The 18,603-nt window shown below is 40.7% G+C and overlaps 1 protein-coding gene across 1 annotated transcript in view; it reads right to left on the reverse strand.

The window, feature by feature from the left end:
- Positions 1–12,739, reverse strand: part of FAM53B (family with sequence similarity 53 member B) — a 97,612-nt gene extending 84,873 nt beyond the window's left edge. Inside the window, exons 1-2 of the mRNA XM_065408023.1 lie at positions 12,653–12,739; positions 9,192–9,243 (exon numbers count right to left, since the gene is read on the reverse strand). Coding sequence (XP_065264095.1) covers positions 9,192–9,243; positions 12,653–12,739 — 139 coding nt within the window. The remainder of the gene's footprint in view (positions 1–9,191; positions 9,244–12,652) is intronic.
- Between the last annotated feature and the right edge of the window lie 5,864 nt (positions 12,740–18,603).

Below are 18,603 nucleotides of genomic sequence, written 5' to 3' on the forward strand. Positions count from 1 at the left end.
TACACACCAACTCCGATGAAATACAATGGGATTCATGCTCAAATCTCTGACAACAGAATCTGGACTAGCAGAAATTAAGCCTTAATACCAAAAAGAGGACACCGTAGTTCCCTTGATAAACTACATTAAGAGTTTGAATTCTTTGCACACCCAAAACTCGCAAAGTGGGTGAAGGAATCCCGCTCAGACCCTCAGGGACAGATTTTCAGAAGCTGGACTCCAATTCTACATAAGTAACTTTCAGGCAAAGCTAACTGAAATTCCAATTTATATCCTTTGGCTTTCTGAGTCACTTACTGTGCCTGCAAACCAGTTATTTAGATGGTCAAGAAACCTAAACTGCAGGAGTTAAAAATTGTGGGAACAAAATTGCAGTCTGAGGGTAGGATAGGGCTTAATTGGCACATAGGCTTTATGCTGGCCCTCTAAATACTATTCATTTCACCCTTAGTCAATTAATATTTCAGGGACAAATTCACTGATGGCATAAGAGTGGGCCAATAATAAATTTGGCCTATAGGGTCAAGGAGCCTTAGTTAATCAGTTCACAATTACAACAATTGTCCCACTATTCTGTAATGCTATCCGCTGTTAAAAGACGAAAGGTACTCTCTGCAATGCACTTCCAGTGCCTCCACTGCAGATTCAAGAGGTCCTTCCTTCCATTATATATCATGAAAGGGAAAGCTTTGTGACATATTGTGACTAGATGAAGCAATTTGATTTTTTTTTTCCTGCAGAGATTTCCTACTTGATATTTAAAGGTGAGCTCTACAGTGTTTTGACACTGCAAAATACATTCAAATGAGTCAGGGCCTGATTTTACACCTGACCTCCCCTTTGTGCCCAGAAATATAACTGTAGGTTCAATTAGTTGCAGATGCAAATGATGGCAGATGGATGTGCCCCCAGTTACACATTTCACTGTCATTATCAGTGCCTGCATTTAGTTAAATTTGCGAAACTGTGCCCACAATAATTTGCAGGCACAAAATGAGAGGCCAGGTTTAGATCCCTTTAAAACTGCAGTGTTCTCCGGAGATTCGCATCACAATTAGGGAAGCTATGGAAATTTCATACAGCATGAGGATGTATTAGCTTTTCAGCAGAGTCCCCTTCATGGGCAGTAGGTCAGGAGAACCTGTTAGTGTGGTTCTATTACATGACTGCAGTAAATCTCCAGAAATCCACAGGTTACAAGAGCTGAACCCTGACTGAGCAATCCTGGGGAAATTCCTTCCCTCATGAATCCCACATACTCCTCATCCCCTTCCTGGATGGCATGTCATGGCCCAATATTATAAGGGGAGTTGACAGTGACTCCTATATTTAGATTGCCTCACACCTTTCATTAAGAAGGATTCTCTTGACCTTTTCTTTCTCACACCTGCATTGTTGGCAGCAGTCTTTTGTTAGTTGGCAGAGGAAATACACTTGGGCTACAGAAACGCCATTTCTTTGAAAAATTCCATGAAATTCTGTTCAGCTTTTGCTGAGATAGAATCTGTTTAAAAACTGCCATTTCCCATCTCTCTCTTGCAGGTCTCATGAAAATTTTGGTAGCCTGCCAAAATAATAACAAAACATGCATATTCTAAAGCCAGGTTCTCACCTCTTCTAAAGCAGCTGACACTCAACTGGGAATGCCTTCAGCAAGCAGGTGGTGGTGAGAACCAGGATGGACCCCGCGCACAGTGGCAGTGGCCCAGGCCCCTTTTCCCAACTCCCATTGGAGGCCCCACATGGGCTGGAGCTCCAAAACCTCTCAACCAGAGGGGAAAAAAGAGAAAGAAAGCACTGCTCTGGACTTAGCTCCTCTCAATAACCCCTTAAAGCCAGCAAATGGATGCAGCAGTCCATCTCCTCCTCTGCGGGCACTTCATTGGGCAGGAACTCACTCAACTCCCATGAGGGTCAGGGAGGAGGAGAGAGACTTTTTTTAAGCATCTAAAATATGAAATTGTATTATCACAGTAGCCAAATTTAAGCTGGCCATTTTAAAAGGGTTTAATCTACATTACAGACTAACTAGGGTCACACAAAATTTCATATGAAATAACTGACCTGATTCTGAATTACTGTAGCTCATACACACACACACACACACAAAGTAAAAAGCACAGGAAACTTTGCCATTTTTTCCACCTCTACAGCTTCAAAATGGCCACATGCTTTTTAAATTAGTGTAACTAAAAATGTGTTCCTCAGATGACACAGTGTAAATTTTAACAACCAAGTTATAAACCACAGAAAATAAGGGTTTACAATTAAAATGCTGACACAACTTTAACTATAGCGACACAAATGTGCTGCTATAATATTTTTACAGTTCCTTTTTATACATAATGGATGATCCTTCTGCTCATGTTTCCTTTATGTTCTTTTCCTGTGAAATAATTTACATTAATCAATAATTTATTACAGCAACTCGTAAAGTAATTATGGGTTTCAATCAATTTTTTTTTAAATTGGCATATGAATTCTGTTTGGATCCCAATTTAACAACACATATTTACAAACACTTCTTTTTGTGCATGTCTTGTTTGTGATAAGTTTGTATTTAATTCACTTTCTCACATATTCTTTTACTTAAATTTTAGTCTCGTCTGCATTCTGTGCACAGGGGAAAAGGCAGTCTGTATTTTCCATTGTCCCCTGTTTATGTGCAAGAGATGGCTTCTAAATGTGGAACAAATTTAATGGTTGTAATTAGTTGATGGCAATGACATAGAACCACACCAATACTCCTGCTTTCCTGTTTCACAAACAAGGTTAAAATATGATGCATGCAGCTATGCTTCAGTGGGAAATGAAAATGCTAGTCCCAAAATCTCTCTCTTCAGAACAAACATGACAAACCAAGTCTGTGGTCTGCACACCATTCGTGCCAACTGTCTTTATTTAAGAGGGAAAGTCCCTACTTTTTCAGCAAAAAAATTCTTTAATATGTCCCTCTATACAGCTCTCCCAATCTTGGTGGAGTTAAATGTCTCCCTAGTCTTCTACCCAGCTGTGCTTTTTTCTAGTTTTCAGATGCTAGTAGATACACTGCACACATGCATACACGCACACACAAATACACGTCCGAGCAAATTTGAACAAAGCTCTCATGGTTAGGCTGGCTTGAAAAGCAAAGCCTAGGCAATGCATATAGAGTTGGAGCTGCTTTCTGAGCAATATTTCCTGTTACAAGTACACAGCAATTAGTCATTTAGATGGAACCTTCCACAGACAAGCTGTTTTCAAAGGAAATTGCAGTTCAGAAATAGGAGGTGTGGATTAGAAGGGAAAATGATGCCTTATTGTGGGAAACAGAGCTGCAAAACAATCTTGTTCAAGTAAAAAGGCAACATTTCCAAATTAGCAGTCTTAAAATGACTATAGCCCTTACCACAAGGATTGTCCTCGCCCTTGCCATCTCGTATAAGGTTAATATGATGATGATGTCTGAAGTTATAGGCTCGAGTTTTGCTTTGGTTTATTTTTTTATTTCATTATCAGTTTTTCTTTTGACTTCTTGGCTTTCCTCATTGTAGAGCTCAGAACCAGTTCCATGTAGCCATGTTACTAACACTAGCCCCAGTGGTGCAACCACCACTGGGCATGCTTGCTTCTTAAAGTAATCCCACTGACATCAGTTCCATTCACTTTGAGTAGAATCATGCTCATAGATTTTAAAGAAACTTTGCTCCAGTCCCACTTCTAGTGTCAGAGGCTGAATGCACGAAATTCAGAATTTTCTTCACTGCCATATTTTATTGTGGACTCATTTCTGACAAAGTACTAAATTGACATGAATTCTGGGTAAATTCTCCAGGAACAGGGCAGGCTGCTTTTTTAAAGTGCATTTTATAAAGAATTAATATATGATTCAATAATCCTTATTGAACATGATGAATCAAAACAATGAGTTTCATAAACTTACCAAAAATAAGCACATTATTTTTACCTGGGGGTTGTACTTTTGCACCTCCCATTGTCATTTAGTTTCCTCATGCAAAATCCTTCTCCTTTCAGTAACTGCATAACGCAACCATCATATATAAACTTTCTTTAGAAACTATGAGCCTGATTTTATGCTGAGCAAAGAGTTCTTTAGTTATGAAATGTTACTTAGTTATTATTTTTGTCTGCCTATTTCTGTTTCTCTGTCCTGTCTCTTTAGAGCTTAAGCCCTTTGTAAGATGTCTTTACTTTGTGTATACAGTGCCTACCACAATGAGGCCCTGATACAGAACTTGGTGCTATCATAATAAAAATAAAAGGCTGACTGGATTTGGCTAATGCTCTGATGCATAGCCTGAAACGTTAGCTTTAGTAAAGTATCTATCTAGTTTCTTATTCAGCCATCCATCACAATGGTTGGCGGTACTGGACATTCAGATACTGGGTGTTCCTTCAATATCTGGTTGGGAAGAATTAGTTGATGATGTTACTATATTGTTAAACTCTTTAAAAGATTTTACCATCCCAATCCCCTCAGATACAGAAAATCTGTATCAAGAGGCAATAACCAAACTTTCTAATAAAATGGCTTCTATCTCTGGCACAGCTTCCATTACATTTCCATGCCTTTTGACTGGGGGCATGTAATGCTGGCTGTGGGAGGGAAATGGAAAAATTCTGTTTCATAATAGGAAATGTCTTGTATTCCCTGATGTTTCAAGGACCACTCAAGCAGGTGCAAGAAATTATTCATTCTCAGGGCTGAATTTATAGGTGTAGGTTTTTCAACTTTGGTCCTCTTTCTAGCAAAGCAAAGCTATAAAGATCAGAACCAATCTTTTTAGTAGTAGTAGTAATACACTGGGAGAGCATTTCTTGTTTATCTCAAAATAAAAAACAGGATGATTCTTTAGGTCATTTGGAAAATGGTTTTGATGTTAGATTTTCTGACTTATCGAATCTTTAATGGCTCTTTATAAAGCTTAATGTTTCTTATAGATTCTCATAATGTTTAGTGCTTTATAAATATCTAAATTATACAGAAGATTTACAATCTCTAATTCATTCTCTTCCCCCCCTCCCCTCCCCAGGTAGTTTTCAGTACCTTTTCCTCCTTCACAAAACATTTGTATGATGTATTGATATGACAATTGCAAAGCTTTTGTGCGAGTTTTCATATTGATTCATTTGTTATAATCATCTAAAATAATTTATTTCCAAAAGGAAGAGGGTCCATGAATGAATGACAAGATCTTCCAGTTGTGTAGCACTTTTCAGTCTGCAGAATCTTAAAGGGTTTTGCAAACTATATATATATATATATTATACCACTCCATCCACCAGTGAATTGCAGTCAACCTTCTGAGGCGTAACATGGCAGCTGTTTAACACTGCTCAGCAACACTAGCCATCAGTTAGGGCAAGGAAATGAAGCAGAATACCATATCCTGTTGAAACTGCTGGTCAGTTTACACAGGCCAAATGTAATTACCCAAATCAGAATTTCACTAGGACTAACAGCAGCCTTACTTGTGTGAAAAGTACTATGGTGCATTTAATGGCCATAAACTGTTCCAGTCATAGCATGGTCTCTAACCTCCTACTGATGGGAAATATTTCTGATAAAGTGATGTTGGGAAATCGTAGTTCCTTTATGTTTGGATTAAGACACTGGTATGTAATATGGGAATGGGAATGCTATCCTTTTTTTACAGTCTCCATCTGGCAGCTGACGTAGTTGTGTCCATTATGTTTTTATTAGGTTTATTCACAGCCTTTAATGCCACTATGCATGAAGTTAGGTTGGGCTTCATTCTTTCCTCTTGAGAATAGTAATAAGTATTTTACTCTCCATCCTCAAGGACTTTCACATGCAGCATCCTGCAGGATTCTGACTTGTCACCCAGCGTGTTTAGTGTGTATGTACAGATGCCAAGGGAGACCATGAGATGCTTTGGCTTGCAATGTCATCAGTAGGAACATGACACTCCTCTCTACATCTAATTTTCAGCAACCCTGAATTCTGTGGCTTACATGTTCTCCCAGGACCTGTCAGAAGTAGAGATGTGGATGAGAGTAAAACAACTTTGGCTCAATCAGAATAAGGTGGAGGTGATGCTGGTAGAGAGGGGCAAACCTCCGGAGGAATGGGCAAGAACCTGAAATTGCCTTCTGTTGGAGGCTCATGTCCAAGCTTTGCAGCTTAGTAATAGTCTAAGAGTCATAATGAAGCAAGACGGGCTTCTGGATTATCAGGTGTAAGCTGTGGTACAAGATACTTTTTTTTTTTTTTTTTTGGTGGTCCAGACAGCTGTGACGCTCTGATGCAGATGTTATTACAGTGATCTCCACCTCTGTCACCATGAAACTAAATTACTGAAATCCACTCTCCTCCAGGCTATTGTTGAAATGCAACTGGAATGTTCAGCTGGTGCACAAAGAGCACCTCACCTTTTGACTGGAAGAGCCCCAAATGCCCCATACTCTGCACTGGCTATTTGTTCCCAAGTGCAGTTCAAGGTGTTGGTCACAAGCAGTCTCAGATCTCTGATACATAGCCTCTTTCTTCTTGCCTTGTTCCAGTGGTTACAATCTTGCTATTCCTTCTTGGAGACATACTCTCCAAAACAGGTGCAAGGTATTCTCTGCGGAGAGCCCATGCTTCAGGACCTCACTCTTTCTGGCAGCCTGGAGGAGTCTAGGTTTGACAAGCTTCAGCAAGCAGTGCAATACTTAACTGTTTTACCACACTTTGACTTAGCCAATGGGATCCCTACTACAGCAGGGTACAAAGAGTTTTACTTTGTCTCATCTTTAAGACAATAACTCTCATATCACACTGTCACCTAAATGGGGTATTGGTTCAATATTTATTCAAACCAGAAACCCACTTACAGAATCACTTAGAGCATTCTGGGTTTTTCTTTCATGGCTCCCATCCAAAAACTGACTTGCTGATCTTGAGTTCTGAAGAAATTGCAGATGAAGTATAGACAAATGAAAAAGAAGGGACATGCTCTTCTCCACCACTTCATTCCTTGACACTTTTCAGTTCCCTGTGGTCAACCTCATGGCCTCTTCCTTGAAGCCAAGAGGTTGGCATGGATTTCCTTCTCAAAATGCCAGTTTGCTCCACAGATTGGCCAGCAATATCTCCCTCTCCATTCACTGCCTCCAGTGGAATCCAAAAGGATCATTTTTTTAAGACACCCTGACTGAAAGGACAAGAAATCCAGCCAAGTTCTCTCCAATCCCCAGAGGTTTTACATGGGACTGTAATTCTTGGCCTCCTGCTGGCCCTACTGCCAATCCAAACTTCAGTGTATTTATTTCTCTCTCTGCTTTTCACAAGCAGGAACCTGGCCAGCTGATCTGAAATAATCAACCAATTTCAAATTCAATGCCACTATAATCACTGAATGGACTTAAAACATAGAACAAGTTTCAACACTGAATTGGTTTGTGATCTTGGCACAAGTTTGAAGACATCAAGAAATGCATTGGGAAAGATGCCTAAAACCAAAATAATGCCCTCACATGCCAATGAGACTCACTCTTCTTGACTGGGCATGACAAAGACAATTACATGGTGAGCTGTGGTCAAGGAGGTAAGATTAGGTTCCCTTGGAAACAGGATAATTTGGCACACAAGGAAGACCAGCACAGTGTAGCTCAGATCCTAACGGCTTTGTAGAAAGCTATTAACAAGCTGTTTTTCAATTAGGCTTAGCCCCTTCATATTTGTTGACAGTTCTGTAAATGCCTTATCACAAGGCTAACCCAACTGATTGAGTACTCTTTGTTCCTTATTTATTCTTGACAGGCAGAATAAAGGGAACTGACTGTTTCTGTCACTTCTTGACTTTGAATCTTGTGACTTTCATTTGAAAAATCAAAATATTTCATCTTCCCCCCCGCCCCTTCAGATGGCTCTAGTTATCTGGAGGCTTGGGAAATGTCTCCCCTTAATGCATGTACTCAGCTCCCATTAACACTAATGAGAATTACGTCGGTTACTAGAGGGGGCAGCCTCTCTGTTTTTAAAGCACTGGCTTTCATATCAAGTAGTTTGACTCAATCGCCACTTAAAATTTTAATTGGGTTTGGAGATCTTAGCCCAGTGCCTAGCAAGTCACTCTCCACATTACAAAGCCCACTGAGCACAATACAATGCCACATCTTTCAGTCTGATTGGCTCCTCAGGATTGTCAGTCCATGCACCAAACTCCCATGGAAGTCAATGGCAGTTCTGCATAAAAAGTGACGCACTCTGGTGCAAAATTCATTAGAAGTCGTACAATACAATCCATGCTCTTGGCAGAGACAAAAAAGGACCAAATAAGCAACTGTCCTTACTAGCAGAGGCTTGTCCAAAAACTTTTGGCTCAGAGGTATTCTTTTTTACTGATCATATTGTTGTTTATTTATTTATTTATTTATTTGTATTGTGGTAGCACCTAAGAGCCCCAGTCATTGACCCATGACCCCCTGGTGTTAGGTACTGAACAAAACACAGAATAAAAAAACTGTCCCTTCTCCAAAAGACTTGCAATCTATGTACTGTATGAATACTCTAAAAATAAGCAAAAGCATCAAAGTATTTAGAAAAACAAGATAAATCACTTATTTATCAGCCACCAATGAAGCCTGGAATAAGTGGTGGGTAGTGCATGACAGCAGACACTAACTTATTTCCTACCTGTGAACTCCTTTGACCAGGCTTACAGGCACCACTGGACGTGACATTTAGACACAGGGGCTATGTCACTTAGCCATTTTTTAGAGTCACGAAAGGCTTTGCATTGAATCACTGGCAACTGTCCCAGTTAAATGCACGTGGCAATAATTAGAAAAGATGGATGATTAAGTAGATTCTACTACTTGGGACAACGCTAAGCTTAATATAGCTGAAGATACAGGTTGTCCAACTAGAAATGAACACACTGCTCCCCACCTGAGTGCCATGAGGTGTAGCATACAGGAGATAAACAAATAGCTATGTGGCTTCCAAAGTAAAGGGCCCTGGGGCCTTTCTGAGTTCAGATATTGTATTTAGAGAAAAAGAGCAACAGAGCTTGTGACTTGTAGGAAACAATTCTAGGATATATTCTTACTAAGATTTCTTCCTCCCCCCCCCCGCTCCCTCCCCAAATGCTTTCCCTTTACACCCTGCAGTTATGAAAGGTCACTGATTAAATGACTGGAGCAGAGATTCAGTAAATATTGAAGAAATTTCTGTTACTTACCCATAATTCCACAAGAGAAGAGAGTAGGTCCTTGACTCATCTTTGGAGTGTGCTGAAAACAACCAGAAAAGCTATTCACTTCTCGTAGACTTGACTAACTCATTTGAAGTTATTCTGAACTTTAGGGCCCAATTCCACCACCCTTATTCTTGCTGAGTTAGCACTCAGTAGGACTAGTTAACATGAGCAAGAGTGGCAATCCATAGGGACTTGCCCAAAGAACTCAAGTGGCCGGGCAGGGGACAGAACTGAAATTCCCTAAGACCCAGTCTTGTGCATTAACCAACCAACCACCCTCCCTCCATATTTCCTTCAGTTAATCAAACTTCGTTAAGAACTGCAAGGTGGTAGCACTGGGATCCAGTCACGCAAGCCCTTAATCCTGGGTGTGAGTATTCCACTGAAGTCAGGGACTACTCATGGCTGGACCCAGGACCCTAAACTACTGGGGAAACTAAACAAAGAGGGGGAGTTCAGCAATAATTTTGTGCTGGGACAAACAAGAGACCATTGGACTTATTGGGATTTTGAATTTCTTAGAGGCTCACTAAATTTTCCCAATTAGATACTAAAAGACCATGTTTAACATGGATTGTGTTTGCAAAGGTGGGCTCCCACACTACAGCTCTTCTTCAAATGATTCTCACAGCACTTGGTTTGTTCTTCTTATTTACACTGAAAATGGAAAAATCAATGTTATATGGGTACAAACCAATTCCAGTGACTTTGATGTTTTCTATTTAAACACCCTTTCCAATAATTTTTCCCTTGACAGCATAATCATCTTAAGCCTTCTCCTAAAAACTGCCATGACCAAACTTCAGCTTTAAATGCAATAAATCAATATGCTCACTACAGGTGCAGAATATGTTAGCAATGCCTATCATGGTCACCATTCTTCTGCTGTCCCAAAAATGTCCCTATTCTACTTCTGACATTTTCCCCCTGCACCTGCATCCTACTTTACTTAAGTAATGATAATTTTATTTAAGTACCAGCACCAAAATAAATTCGAGGGTGATCTGTTCTGCCACATTTGCATTTTATCTGGGTTTAGGCAACTGCATATGCACCTACTTCTCTCCCAATTAATATTTTAAATGTTGGCCACTTACATAACAATACTGTGATTACTGCTGACAATCCATTATAAAAATAATCTAATGAAAATGATCCTAATAAATATGCACACCATATACCTTACAATCTAATATAAGGTGTTAAGGAGGCAGAAAATGCTAATTGTGCAGATGTGAAAAAGCCATTTAAGTTGTAAGTAAAAGTTTGGCCAACTTTTTGAAGCATGCTGTCACTTCCCAGGTAAAGTAGAAACATTTATCCATTGGGACCTAATTTATTTATAGGATGGTATGAAGTAACCAGAGAACAAAGATGACAAATAGCTGTATCAAAAGTAAGGCCAAACTACAGCAAACTTGAAAAGAGAACAAACACTAGAAAAACAGTTTTTCACAGCATACATCTGCCTAGCAAATATCAAAGAAGAGCAAGTTCTGTTCGGAGACAAAAGTTAAGGTCTAAAAATGAGGAAGAAAGAAACATTTTGAAATGACATATGTTCCTATATTAAGTGCGATTGCCATTTCATAAGATTTGAGTTTTACATCAAAACTGGGAAGTAAAACAGTGAACTAATTCATTGGGGGGGGGGGGGGGTTGGAGTTTTTTTCGGTCTTTTGTTTTCTATATGTGGTTTTAGATTTTATTCAGTTTTCATTGTTTGGTTTCCACTTTTTGGGCCAGATCCAAAGCCCACTGAAGTCATTATAAAGACTCCCACTGTATTCAGTGGACTTTGGATCCGGCCCCTGTGTGAACATCTGCACCAATGTAACATCCCAGGCAATTAGAAATTTATATCCGGACCCATTTTTATTATTGTATTTACATAGCACCAAAAGTGCTAACAAACAATTAATAACCCAGGGCCCTGCAGCGAGGCAATTACATTGTAACTAGTCGTCTGCAGTATCTCAAAAGCTAACAACTTTGCCCCCAGCAAAGGGAATGGAAGGGCTGCTTTTGTTGTTTTACAGTGGTCTGGTTCCATGTGGATCCATAGTGCACGGAATAATTTATACTCATCCCACACCAGTGAGTCTCCCACAGCCACCAAATCTCATTAGTAGCTTGTACATGACACTTTGTCACTTCCCTTTGCCCACCCTCTTAATCCAATGACTTTCAAGTGAACTTTAGTCAATGGTTTGCAGAAGGCCTGCCTGGGGGAATCTTTCAGACCAGTTAAATTTCATCACGTTTTTCATATTTTTTCCTTTATTGGCTAATGACCAAAACAATGTATGTTCAGACAAGGACTTTGCTCCCTCATAGAACATATTCACCTCCTCTTTGGGGGACATTTGAGTTGTATGCCTCCTGGATTGCTCTCAGAGGGGACCCTGTGCCCACAGAACGGTGAAGTTCAGCCTCTGCAACATGCTTCCTCCAACCCTACCGAAGCTCCTCCTCCTTCCATGGGGACATCAGCTGTGCAATAGGCAGCTGCCCGTTGCCTTCTGCAGTCCCCCACAATCCGCATTGATCTTTGGGGGATCTGTCAGTTAAGGGGATGGAGCTCTCTGCTTCTTCTGCGGGGGTGGGGGGTGGGAGAGAGAGGAGTATTTGTACTTGTGCATCGTTTCTGAAACTCCCAACGCATTTTCCAGGCAACAGCACCTTGTTCTAATTTCTTCCTAGACTGTGAATAATTCTCCTGAATGCCACTATATATAAACACGTTTGAGACTAGCATTGACTATTTGGCACTTTGAGAGCCTATTCAGATTGCTCTCTATTATCACCCCCAGGTCATTTTTGCACTCATTGCTTTCCAGGCAGTTGCCCCTAATTTGCATCTGTGCCATTTATTTCTTTTCCTTAGGTACACTCAGCCCACTGTTCCACTCTCCCCAATTCACTTGGCAATGTAATTTGGTCTTTCTGTGTGTTTGTTGCCTCTCTGGTTTTTCTGTGCTGTCAGTTCATTTGATGGTGTTTGAATTTGCATTTTCCCCTAGATTCTTAACAAAACTGTTAAGTAACATAGTACTGACCCTTGCCATCCCCCACTTAATACTGCTCCCCACTTGCTCATCTTACTATTACTGGTGACCATCTGTTCACTGTTAGTCAGGCAACTTCTAATCCAAGCTATTCATCTAGTTGGTGTTTATCCAGTTTTTTAATGTGTTTATTCTATGGCACTAGATTGAATGCTTTGCTGAGATTCACATATACTAAAACCACAGCATTCCTGCTATTTACTAAGGGCCAGATGCTCAGCTTGTGTAAATGGATGTAGTTCAGCTGAAGTGTCTGGAGCTATACCAGTTTACACCAACTGAGGATCTGGCCCTAAATTTGAAATACATATTATACAGCTACAGTGCAGTGAGCAACAGGAAGATAGTTTGTAATTAAGATTTTACATATCTTACCAGCTCAGTCCTGCATGTCACAGAGTCAGCACCTTTGTTTTCCAGCGTTTTGGTTAAGATCATCACCATGGTAATGAAATCATGCATTGGGATCCATTACAGTACAGGCAAAGGTCACTATCAGCCATGTTACAGCAAAGCTTCTTTTTTAATGCATTTTCCCAAGTGAAAAGTTCAACAGAACCAACTCCCATCTGCTTCACTCACAGGATGGGTCGACAGTAGTTTCCAACTCTTGTTAACTCCCTGCATACACAAAAGAAAGACACAAACATTTGTAAAGCATTTTCACAAACCAGAGAGCTTACGTGCAAGGTTGTAAGGGAAGGATGAGAAAAGATGTGACAACTTTTAGGTGCTGTAGTCAATGAAACAATGGGCTATGCATCAGCCTGTGAATTGTGAAAAATTACTGCAATAATCTTGTCTTGGCTACTGGCTACTTAAGGGGTATATTTACTTCAAATTCATGTTACTTTTAAAAACTGTTTTCAAGTTACACTGCATCTCATTACCTTACTCTGTGTTTAACCACATAAGATGATAGGAAATTTCATGAGATGTAAGATGCAAATAAAATGACATGGAGTAATGTCAGTATTAAAATATGTAAATATGTTAACAGTTCTTAAAATCCTTTTGGCTCTGATATCTATACTAAACTAGAGACATGGGTATTATACCACTGATGACATGCACTGATAGGTAAAAGTCACATAATTACCCACAAAACACAGTCATTTTAGGGTGCTATCAAAAATCAAATATAGTGCTCTTCCACCACAAAGTCTGGTGTGTTCTACCTTCCTGTAGTTTTAGTATTTGTTCTAAAGATGAATAAGAGCTTTGAGCTCCTCAGATGAAAGGCACCATAGAAACACAAAGTATTATTAGTCAGTAGTTCCAGGGGTGTTGTAGCTACTTGAGCTCTACTCTGAACAGAGCTGGCACTAGGCATAAGCAGATTAAGCAATTGCATAGGGCCCGGAGCAATGCAAGGGGCCCCTCTATTAGTATGGTTTTTTTGGGGGGGAGGGGGAATATTCCTGCTTAGGACCCCCAATGGGTTAGCACCGCTTCTGACTCTGACTTAATTCTATCAAGACCAAATCCTGAAATCTTCACTCAGTTTCTAATCAATTCTTATGCCAGCAAAACACCCAGTAAATCCATAGGCCAAATTCTGAAATTCTTACTTATGGTCAGACAACTTCCCTTTGCAGAAATACATGTATGGGGCCAGGGAACACCATGTGATTTCCCTTCTGGACTTTCCTCTGAATTCCTTTATTAAAAAGTGGTCACTAGGCACTGTCCCCCCTACAAAGAAGAAATTAAGGTTCTGAAACAGGGATCCACCAACGTCCCAGGACCAATCTCACAAAGGCCTGGTGCCTCCAAATCAGTTCTGGGCATCCTCGGGCTCTGCTAGAAACTCCCAAGCTAAGGATTTCCCAGCACAGAGTGGCACTTTTCTGATTGCATTAACTTTCCTCTGCTGATCTCCACTGCTTACCACCCCCTCATGGATTCCTGGATCCATGCAAAACCCTTATGAAGAAGGCAATGGAGTGGTGGAGTTAGCTGACTCCTCCTTCCATGTGGGGAGAGGAAGAGCTCTCCATCCACAAATCCCGAGGGCCACAATTTGCCACTCCGGTTTTACTCAGTCTTAGTTTACTTTTTACTTTAGTCTTTACTTGGGAGTTTCACCCAACTAAATACTGAATAAGGGCTTTAGAATTAAGGCCCCAGTGTGTATTAAAAAGAAAGAAATCAAGTAAGGCTTCCATGGTACTGAGCAGACTACCAAATATTCAATAATAGTAGCCCAATCATTTCTCAGCTTCTGGCAGTCTCTGTGGCAAATGTACTGCTATTCAAAACCAGACAGATTGCAATTCAGATCTGATTATAGAAATCAGTGTTTTTCCTAAATAATTCCCCTAATCCTCTTTCACCATTTTGCTGTATTGTGGTTAAAGCAACTGAAAAAATAATTCATATAAATGATTTGAAAAACACAAAACCCTTATCTCCCAATATGCAATTAAAAATAAATTGCTATATGAAAGAACAACATTTGAGAATATGCTGCTAAGCATTAAAACTCATTATGAACTGATATTGATTGGCTTTGCAGATTGTAAATCATATTTTCTCATTTATTTGGATTAGAGTTTGTGGTGGATGTTATTGAGATTGTTCAGTTAAAGACCAGCTGGCTAGTAAAAAAAAAAAATACCTACTATTGTCTTGTGAGAACAAGGTTCATCCAGAGTGCAAAACTGGGGGGTGGGGAGGGGGAAGAATCGATACTTTTTTCTTATGATTTACCGTTCAAAAGGGCCAATGGTAGAGACTCGAGATTCTCATGTTAGATTGGTCAACTTAATGTACAATTTACTGGTAACTTCCACATAAATCTGTGACCAACCCAACGACCAGGTGGAAACTGTCAAAGCTAAACGCAAAGAATTTCAGGCAATCAAAATTACACATAATTAGCCAAAATCAAACCACATATTTGTAATACAGATAGCCTGGATTTGTGCAAGTAGTGTGCAATGTAAAAAAGGCAGAGTGGGTAGAGGCGCAGAAATCAATCACATCAGACTCCCGTTTGAAGAATTACGTTAACGTGAAGTAGGACCCTTTTAGTTCGTGCTCGCAGTGTCCACACAGGGGAGTTATAGTGCAGCACTTCGGTGTGCACTGCTATTCACACCCCATAGTCCTAATTGCAGGGCAATGTAATAATAGGGCAACAAAGCCGCAGTCTGCACAGTTGTTACTCTGCGGCAAACTGTTCAGAACTTCACGTCAACAGCAGGGATAGAACTCAAGTACTCCTATAAATGCACAGCCTCCTAATGCTTACGCTAAAAAAGAACCTGCTTAACCTATACACAATATAGGGCCTGTGACCCACAGATGTGCACTTCTGAATCTCTCCAGTAGCAGGCAAGCCACAGATGCCTGATATTTGACCAATAAGCTAGTCATTCCCCTCAGAGATTCCTCCACCTTGACATAAGCCTAGCCAGCTAAAGGAGATGAGTCAATGATACCACAAAGGCCTATGCATTGACATCAGACCAGCAAACTAGCACTGTTGAGTCAGTGACATCACAGGCCTGCCCTTGAGAAAAGACCAGCAAGCTACAGGGACTAAACCTCAGAGAGAGCTGTACCATCAGATCAGCATGTTGAAGTGGCTGAGTTAGTGACTTCACAGAGGCCTGAGCATTGACATTAGGGATGCCAAACAAGGTACGTTGGCGTCAAACCAGCATGGGAGTTGCTCAGCAGACATTAAAGTAAGAGGGAGCATGTGAGAGCCACAGCTCCCCATCCTCCACTAACACAAGGAAGAGAGTTCTTTTTCCTCTCTTCTTTTGGGCTTGGGGGTAAGGGAAGAGATACAGAGCTCCACCAGAGTTCCTCCTCTTCCTGCCTCTTCAGTGGCTGGTGAAATGAAGCTCATTGGGTGGGAGAATCTGAAGTGGGAGCAGCAGGAGCTGGGGCCTGGCTAGGAGTTGATAGGGCTCCAAGCCTTCCCATCAGTAGGTCGAGCAGCACCTAATTGGAGAAGAGTTGTCCAAGCTGGGATTCCCCTATCTGCCTCCCTTCTGCAGGAAGATGTGTGTCCCTTCTGGTTTCCCCTCCCCTCAAGGAGGCAGAGAGGGAAAGAGGGAGAGACAGTTGGTACCAGCTGTCCATCCCCTCCAGGATGGGTCAGGGCCTGCTCGGGGACATAGATGATACCTTTCAGGTATACTTATTCTCTTGTTCTTGTTCTTTCCTGTGCCACATCCCATCGCACAAGGTGGTGCAATAGTACTTAACCACGTGACATTAACACCGGTGCTGACTTACAACCACCAGAATTGCTGAGCTCCCCCTCCAAATTTGATCTGCTTTAACCTCTACTGCGCAGCCATAGAGGGCTCAGCCAATGCCACAGCTCTAGTAGAATTTCCTGGGTCATCAGAGGTAAGTCACTTGATCTCTCTGTGTATCTGTTTCCCCCAACTATAAAATGGGGATAACTATATTTTCCCTCTTTCCAGAGGTGTCATGTGGTTGAATTCATTGTGTTTCTAAAGTGCTTTGAGATCGTCAGATGGAAAGTGTTATACAAATGCAAAGTATCATTATTATTGATTATAAGTCAGTGGAAAGTTAGGATGTACAGTGCCTGGAGCACTCAGCAACATTCAAATGATTAAACAAAGTTCCTTATTAATAGGGCATGGTTTCTATACGAATAATTATCTTTCCCTAAGGTAATGAATGATTAATGCTTCTGCAACAAGCTCCTATACACACCTAGGACTGCACTACCCAGGAGGCAGCAACTATGACAAGTTCAGGCAAAAGTACTCTTCCTTGGTTGGACATACTATGGTGTACACTGTTCTGCATGCCCCCAAGGCGTCTTGGTCTGGCCATAAGTGAGGATTTCAGAATATGGCAACAGTATAATAATAGTAAGCTCCCTATGTGCAAAAAAGAGAAACAATAGGGTCTTTTAAACTGGGTTTTAAGATCATCTGAAGTTCTCCTTCTGTTCTGGTCCCCCTCAGTTTGTCCACTCATGGGTGGTCTATTTTCAGGTCTGACTCCTTTGTTTTAATTACCACTTGATGATAGACTTTTCAAAACCCTCCCCACCAAGAAAAAAGTCAAACTTTCCACTGAAATGTAATCTTTGGCTTCCCGTCCTGCCTCATAACACTCCTGAGGCATGGTGTGACCTGAGCATAGCCATGCCCTGTCATGCCCTATTCATGCAAACCAATGATACAAGAAACAGAACGTTCCTCTGGCTTTCTACCGTCTTTTTATTAACCTTGCTCTTTTTGAAGGAAGCCAGTGTATATATTTGTACACAGTTTTCTTGTCTATCGCAGGTGTAGGCTTCAGTTTTCAATTGGGCCGATGTTTCTAAAGAGACACTCTTTAGATAAAAAACAAATATTTTAAAATAATACAGTTTCCTCACTGAAATGGGATGAGGAGGTAATATTCATACCTGGATCAAGATTAGGTTTAGGCTGAGTTTAAGGCAGAACTAGAGTTAGATAGTGCTGACATCTTGTGAGTTGTTCTGGTGAGATTTCATCACCAAATTGACTGAAATCTCACTGGACCAGTTGATCTCATTAGTTTTCCACCATCTTGGACTGAATCTGAAATAGATCTGGAAAAAAGTCCTCCTGCACTTTTGAGTCCAGCCATACACCAGAACCGCAGTGGTGGGTTCAGATCCAGAGATTTAAAGAGGAAAACCCCATTGCACCCAACTTTGAAGTTCAAATGGAATCAGATGCAAGGAGCTAAATTCAGCCCTGAGGTAAGCAGGCACAACTCCATTGATTTCAGTGAAGTTCCATCCACTTACAGCACAGCTAAATTTTCTACAGCATTCCAACTTTGGCCTAGCTCTATTTGCTGATAACACCTAAGTCTGTAATACTCATTTTGGGCCCTACAATCAGTTCTTGCAGAGTTCACGCATTTAATCAGAACTTTTCTTACTCTGCCTGTTCCCAGGTAAGCCTATCATAAGAATGCCTATCATAAGTGCACTGTCCCCACCACTTTAACACACAGGAAGTGGCATTTACTCTTTGGTATAAATTATGTCCCTCCCCAACTACCACCCAGCTGAATACTATTGAAAACCACTGGTCCTATAACCACACCTAGAAATATATTGCAGACATGGTTATCTCTATCGTTAGTACTATCTTTATCAACAGTACTAAGTTCATGGAAATTGGAAACATCAAGCAAATAATTTCCCCCCACATTTATTGCTTCTAAATCCAGACTGAGTGGAAACACAAGTAGCCCTTACAGTTTTATAGCAAGAATCAGGGTTATCTTAGATCTGCTCTCTGGGACAATATTGCAGCTACCAAGTGTTGTTCTTCGAGTAAACA

This window comes from Emys orbicularis, chromosome 7 (assembly GCF_028017835.1).
Source record: "Emys orbicularis isolate rEmyOrb1 chromosome 7, rEmyOrb1.hap1, whole genome shotgun sequence".
NCBI classification, from domain to species: Eukaryota; Metazoa; Chordata; order Testudines; family Emydidae; genus Emys; species Emys orbicularis.